Here is a 6,863-nt window from a genome sequence, read left to right on the forward strand (position 1 = left end):
CAATTATCCATTATCTGTGTAAATTAAACCACAGCCAGTCTCTGTTTAGTCCTGTGATCCAAACAGGACCATAGTGTTCTCTCAACAATCCCATACTTCTCTACATAATTTGTAATGCCGTAATATCCAAGTCAAGTCAAAAGTTTACAAAGATAAGCTTGAATGCTTTTGGTTTGCTACGACACTTAGTTATTCGCATAATCTTTTTTGCTCATTTGCTCATGTGAGACTGTCGTGAAATTTGTGCGGTCCAAACAGACCATAGCAATTTAGAAACGAACCAGCACTCTGAACTTTCATCACGGTGCACATGAATGATTGTTTGATTCATTGGTTGAGGCGTTCATTTCTTCCTCCTTTTCGATCACAAGCAGTAACACCTAGGCCTTGTTTATATCCCCTCCAAATTCCAACTTTTTACACTCCCTCTTCATCACATCAATTTTGGGACATATGCATGGAGCAGTAAATATATGTAAAATAAATAAATAATTGCACAGTTTAATTGTACATCACGAAACGAATCTTTTTAGCCTAGTTAGTCTATGATTAGATAAAATTTGTCAAATACGAAAGCGCTACAGTATCTCCGGTTGCAAAAATTTGCAATCTAAACGGGCCCCTGGATCTCATCGTTATTTGCAAAAAAAAAATCTCGTCGTTGCAGAAGGCAAACCATGACTGAGATGGCCGAATCACTCGGCGTGACGGTGAAAGCCAGCACTGATAGATTGACGGTGAAAAGATGAGAGGGTTCATTGCCAGGGACTGCTCCCTCAGTTGATGCCGATGTCTTGTTGGGTCCCTTATGGACAACCTTAGCTACGAAGCATCATAGATGAATCGAGTTCACTTCATGGGAACTGATAAGTTTATCTGCGGTTACTTTTCTGACGTGATTGCTCCATGAGGTGATGGTGAAAGGTAGCTCGGCGCTTGTGATTCATGGGAAAAGACGTCACTGAAGAACTTATCTGCGGTTACTTCTCTGACGGCTGCATGGAGCTGAGACCGGATCAGGTGCCAAAGCTGGTTTAATCACAAGTGTCGCTACAGTTAGCCAGAACCTGGTAGTGATAGTCACCTGGTTTCCCTTGGTTACTTTACTGAAGATTGCAGTAACTCCGGTGTACTGCTTCATCTGCATGTCGATCCTGTGCCTACTCTTATTCCCCACTGCCTGCCTGCACCCAGCACCCTGCAGTCGTGCACAGCCGTGGCTCTAAACTTCTTGCGTCATGTTTAGATGCGCCATCGCTCGAAGTGTCACTGCGCCATCACCGTGATCACCGTACGCCATGGTCTCGTCGTGTCACCGCTGCCGTGTATGTAGCCGCGCGTCATCGTTGCGCAGAGCAGTGCCGCTGCCGCCGCTCAACGTGGCTCTGCACCCTCTCTCTGAATCTTCAGCTAGGCGGTTGCCACAGCTGCCTCACTCCACTGGCCGCTAGAGCAGGCGCTGGCGCCGTCGAATAGTGGGGCGGCGGCGGGCATGGTTTTCCTGGGGGGCAGTCGCACGGAGTGTAGAACGTCGTCGAGGGCCTCATGAGGCTGGACCTGCAGTCTGCAGCTGATTGTGAAGCCTGTTGGCTCATTGAGAGGATGATCTGATTGAGCTGAGGGTGGCCGGCAACAGTGTGACATCGTAGAGCAATCAGGCTGCCTTGCTACTGATTTAGATAAGTCATACTGAATAACGAAGACATCTGGAGGAACATGGCGCTTACGCTTCCAATGCTTGTGATCATATCAGATGCACCCTTAAGTTTGTCAATTCATTGGTCACTGGGGAGACTCTGGGACCTTGACAGGTTATTCTGCTCAATAATAATTTTAACTCCAAACGAACGCTGGTGGCCTTGCCAGCTTCTGCTGAAAGCAAGGTGGTCTGTGGTTAAGGTAAGTTTCTCCATTTGACTTCCAACTTTTGGTTACTAGTGAAAGCAGGTTGGTGTAGAATCACGAGAACATGGCACCAATAAAAGGAAACAAGTCGCAGAACAGGGAAGGGGCCGGCAACACACCAGCACCAGGTGTGTATGCCTACCCTTTAATTCCTTTATGTGGTCACTGATTGATATCGGCAGAATTTTTTTTATGTTCATAAAAGATCAAACCTATTGTTTTTTATGTTCACAAAAGATTAAGCCTTTTACAAAGATTTTCAGCTACTGGTAAATTGCATGTTGACATAAGTTAAAACAAAGGATCTTGCCCCAGAGTTGTTTCTTGTTAGATAATTGTCTTTTTTTCGCGACCGTGCCTGAGCACGTATTTCATTAAGAGGAAGAGAATTACAGCGGCGCAACTTCAAGAGAACCCTCGAAGCGCAAGAGTTGTTTCCTGTTAGATAATTGTTAAGAGCGTTACATCTATCTGTGCTATCTTATCATGCTTGATCAGTGTTTACTGTTTTAATTTCCTTGTATCATCGTCTTATTCAAACTTGGTGAAAAAAAACCCTTTATGCGCAGCACAGTTACATCTTACTGAACTTAGTATTTGAAGCCATGGATCCTTTAAATTTCTGCATAATTGCTGGTTGATTCATGAGTTCTTAGGAACAGCAGTTTATTTTTCAAATCTTCCTTTCATTCTATTGCTTCTTTCATTTAGGAGAGCTGTATTATTGAGCCTGCCTCCTACTGTTCTTCAATGTTTAGCCGATTGCCAGCTGAAGTTGTTGCTCTCACAGACCAGAGCTGTATAAGATCATGGATATTAAGTAGAATACGTGAATATTTCATAAAATTGTAATTCTGGAAGAATTTGCAAAAAAACACACGGATATTGAGCCAAATAAGTTATGATTCTACTGCAGTATGAATTTTTACTCAGTTGGCAAGACAAAGATGTTGGTTCATAAAAATACCCTTTCATATTTGTAGGAGAGTAGTACTATTTTTTCTGTGCCTCTACAGGCTGATGAGTTCTCAAATGAGGAGCTTTTCAGTGGCATTTGTCTGATAATTCATTGCATGCCTTCATAGCTCCTAAAAAACTGAAAAGATTAGCAAATTGAGCCCCTTTTTTTTACAGGTTTTCAGATACATGGAACAGGTACACTTTTTTCCCAGTTTATTGTTTAGTTCACCTATACACTCCTTCAAGATTTATGAATCCCTACTTATTGCTAAAGCAAGCAATGATTTCTTATCGGAATCCGGATGACCATATGTTAAGTTAAGGATCCGAAACCATTTAGAATTAACGCTTGGCGAGTAAAATAGAAAAAGATTGAAATGACCGACATGTACTATGTTATTCTAAAATACATATGGTGTATAATATATACATTTATATTCTAATCAACATATTTATGTAGCTTCCCGTAGCAACGCACCGGCATATTTGCTAGTTATATATAGATAACAAAGAAAAAACCTTTTACTCTTAACAATTTTTTTACTCTTAACAATTTTTGAGCTCAGAACTGAACTTTAAGTAACATGTAATCATGTTTTTTAAAAGAAAAATGTTTAGTAATGCCTGGTGTATGGCTAATCTGTATAATAAAGTTTATCCGGTTCATCCTTGATTGCAAGATCTGGGACGAGCTTGTCATTCTGCAAAAGATTTTTTTTCCTCAAATACGTAGGAGTGCTGCATATCACTGTATTAAAAGAGAAACATTCTGCAAATGATTTCTAGATTACAAAGATATAGATATCCATGTGAAATAAAACAATCTAGACATCGTGCGATTTTTGCATTTTCTCAACAAATGTACATGTCTTGTCTTTACAAGCCCTATAGTAGTTACATATAACATAATAATACCACGTCTGCAGATTTGAAAAATGTAATGTTTAACAGATTGCTGATGTTTTAGTCATGAATGAGTGAGTCAAGCAAGAATATTAATTTCAATGCGAGTGAAGACTATTTGATTTACATTGGTGACGTTAGTCCTCCGGAAACACAGGAATGGCAATGCAGCCGCAAGATGTTGCTTCCGGCGGCAGACATCCTTGCGCAACGCAGGCATAGACACATAATCCAAACGCGATCCTTGGACATTTTGCCATCTGAACGGGAGTGTACTGGGGACTGGTCCTGCAGCACCCTTGCTAAAAACCATGGGCCGAATCAGAGCTGGTGGAGCAAAACGACCTGGCAAAATGAGAGAAAGTCTCTTCTGCAACAGGAAGTCTGAACTCTGACTGAGATGCTAGGTTAAGAGGGAAACATTCGGCGTTTGCGCTTCTGAGCTGATGGAACTTAAGCAGCACCTCTGTAATCATAAACCCTGTGAACGAATTTGGAAATTCTAGTAACATAAAAGGAAATATTTCGACGAAATGGTTCGGCTAGATGGAGTGCAGTCTCATCCTGGGCTATGTGAAGTTGTAAACTGCAAGATCAGTTCTTGGATGACCCAGGTCCAGTGAACAGCAGATTTAGGCAGCTGGACCTTTCACATTTCACTTTGGGTTCAATACCTGCGCCATTTTCTCCAGTGGATTAATTTGTCCAAGCTGCCGCAATCCCAGCACACAGCTTTCCACTACCATAGCTTCCGAATCTTCCACAGCAATCGCTATCCACCAAACCGAGCTCAGAATTTCCAAACAATGGAACAAAACACCACCACATATCAGTATCAGGAAAGGATGGGCAAGAAGATCAGGCAGCCGGAACTGCAAGAACAGTGACAGTTGTATTCTTTGACCTTACAACGGGAACAGCACACAGCATGTACCATATTCGTGTATACATCAACGCCCCTCGAGACAAGATGACCGAGGGCAAACAAAGGCTGGCATGGCATGGAAGCCCAAGTCTGAAAGGAACTGAAAAACGGGCCTAACAATCTAGCTGACAAAGTGGTGGCGCCGCCCTTCTCGCCGGCGTCCAAAAACCAAACCGTCCGGCCAAGAGGAGAGGCACCTGGAACTGGGAGGAGCTCCCATGGGGTATGTGTGGCCTGTACAGAGCACAACAACAGACTGAACAACTCTGATCCTACTGTGTGTATAAAGTGCATGGAGGACCTGAGCAGCCAAGCCTCTTCCACTGCACGCTTTGCTGTGAACAAATTCAGACAGATTAACCGCCTAGCGCATATGCGTTCGGTCGATGACAACGATCATTGGGATGCTGTCCTTGGAGCTGCATCGAGCAAAGAAGAAATGTTAGCACTTGTGTGATGATCAGCTCAGGTTGTGGCATCTTGTAGCCAGCCATGGATTTGGGTTCTTACATAGGTTGACAGCCTCGGAGCTCTTCATGAGACGGATCCGCTTGCACGAGTCCACGAACATCCTGCGTTCATGTGGAAGAAACGGATTAACATGCTTGACAATCCAAGTGGATTAGCAAGAAGAAAGAAGATGACGAGGAGGCTTTAATTACTTGAAGGGGACGTCTCCGACGAGCATCCAGTCGCCGTCCTTGTCCTCGTAGGTGGGCACGTACTCGGCGCCGGTGGCGGCGTCCACGAGCCTCCCGGCGCCGTCGGCGCCGAGGCAGGAGGCGAACATGCCGTGCAGCGCGAGGAGCAGCGCCGCGTACCCGTCGTGCGCCGCGAGGTCCACCTTGCGCAGGTACGGCGCGCCGTCCACGGCCACCTTGACGAGCTTGGCCTCGTCGCGCAGCGCGTTGCGCCGGTACGCGCGCACCGGCGGCCACCCCACGGCCCGCGCCCTGCACGTCGTCGCGTCCGGGTCAGTGAACGAAGCCGGGAGTCATGGCCGTCGTGTCGATCCACAAGCGCGGCGCGCGAGGGTTCGAGCGAGAGGAAACGGGGGAGAGAGAGGATTGAAGGTGGGTGCTTACTTTGGGGAGGGCGGCTTGTAGTGGTCGGCGTGGGCGCGCTTGCGGTCGGCAGCGGCGGTGGGGTCGGCGGTGGAGGAGGATGAACCCGGGAGGGCGAGAGTGAGCGCCGTGTCGTCGTAGTCCAGGCCGGACACGGCCGGGGACGCCGCGGAGTTGGCGGAGCTCGTCGACATCGTCACTGATGTGCAAGTGCTCGCTTGCTCTGGTGAGTCTTCTCGCCGCGTCGTTCGGCTGTGGTCAGGGCCGCTCGGACAGAGGACGGGCGCGGTTGCGGAGGAGAGGAGAGGAACCGGGGACGGGGACGCGGACGACGACGCGGTTGCGCGGTCGCTGTCGGAGGCGAGGGTGAGCGGTGCGGTGGTGGTGGTGGTGACTGGTGGTGCGAGTCGTGGGGTGGCCGCGCCGATGCCGCTGCCTATAAAGATGCGCGCGGTCGGCGCGGGGCCCGCCGGCCGGTGTGGTGCCGCGCGCGCGCGCGCGTGGGAGAGAGGCGCATCCGGCGGCAGCCACCAGCCAGCCAGCCAGCCAGCCACCTTCTGGGGCTCGGGGGCCTCACAAATATTTACTGCCACTGTTGCTGCTGGCCACTTGTCAGGTGCCGGCCGCCGCGCCGCGACCCACACGAGCGTGTCGAGCACGTTCACGGTCAGTCAGTCACAGCACTGTAAAATTCGATCGAGACTCGATGCCAAACTGGAACTACCACCTTGCCGAAGAGTTCGGTTTTGTCAGGATTAATTTTTTTTGTCAGGATTAAAAGTTGGTTCTGCTTCAACCAACCGGAAGGCCAAGAACCTTTCTAACAGCATTACAGTTTTTACAGTAACTCTCGTTCGGAGCACGATCGAGCAGGAAACAGACAACCTTGCAGTGCAATGCAAGAGAGGACAAAGGGGCGGGACGGACAAGACGATCCGTCCCCACTCCCGGGTCCCGATCCGGCTGACAGGTGGCGCGGGGGCACGTGAGACCCACTGGTCAGGATCCGGGACCACGCGGGGTGCCAAGTCGCCGGAGCCAGGGCGTCGCAGTCGTCGCGTCGCGGCCGGGGACGAAGAGAGAGAGGAGAGGGGGGCAGTTGGCAT

General features: G+C 48.2%; 1 protein-coding gene across 1 annotated transcript; it reads right to left on the reverse strand.

The window, feature by feature from the left end:
- Positions 1 to 4,616: 4,616 nt before the first annotated feature.
- On the reverse strand, positions 4,617 to 6,185 carry LOC112889491 (auxin-responsive protein IAA23-like). Its single transcript, XM_025956165.1, has 4 exons — positions 5,779 to 6,185; positions 5,356 to 5,646; positions 5,204 to 5,265; positions 4,617 to 5,112 (listed from the first exon to the last, which is right to left on the reverse strand). Exons 1-4 carry the CDS (start codon positions 5,949 to 5,951, stop codon positions 5,090 to 5,092), a joined length of 549 nt encoding a protein of 182 aa, XP_025811950.1. The 5' UTR covers positions 5,952 to 6,185; the 3' UTR covers positions 4,617 to 5,089.
- Between the last annotated feature and the right edge of the window lie 678 nt (positions 6,186 to 6,863).

The sequence above is a fragment of the Panicum hallii genome, chromosome 4 (assembly GCF_002211085.1).
Source record: "Panicum hallii strain FIL2 chromosome 4, PHallii_v3.1, whole genome shotgun sequence".
Taxonomy (NCBI): domain Eukaryota; kingdom Viridiplantae; phylum Streptophyta; class Magnoliopsida; order Poales; family Poaceae; genus Panicum; species Panicum hallii.

Excerpts from the sequence above, each read along its gene's own strand:
- LOC112889491 (XM_025956165.1), bottom strand. The coding sequence starts at position 5,951 with ATGTCGACGAGCTCCGCCAACTCCGCGGCGTCCCCGGCCGTGTCCGGC. Across the intron at positions 5,647-5,778 it reads TACAAGCCGCCCTCCCCAAA|GGCGCGGGCCGTGGGGTGGC; the intron begins GTAAGCACCCAC and ends GACGACGTGCAG. Across the intron at positions 5,266-5,355 it reads GTCGGAGACGTCCCCTTCAA|GATGTTCGTGGACTCGTGCA; the intron begins GTAATTAAAGCC and ends ACATGAACGCAG.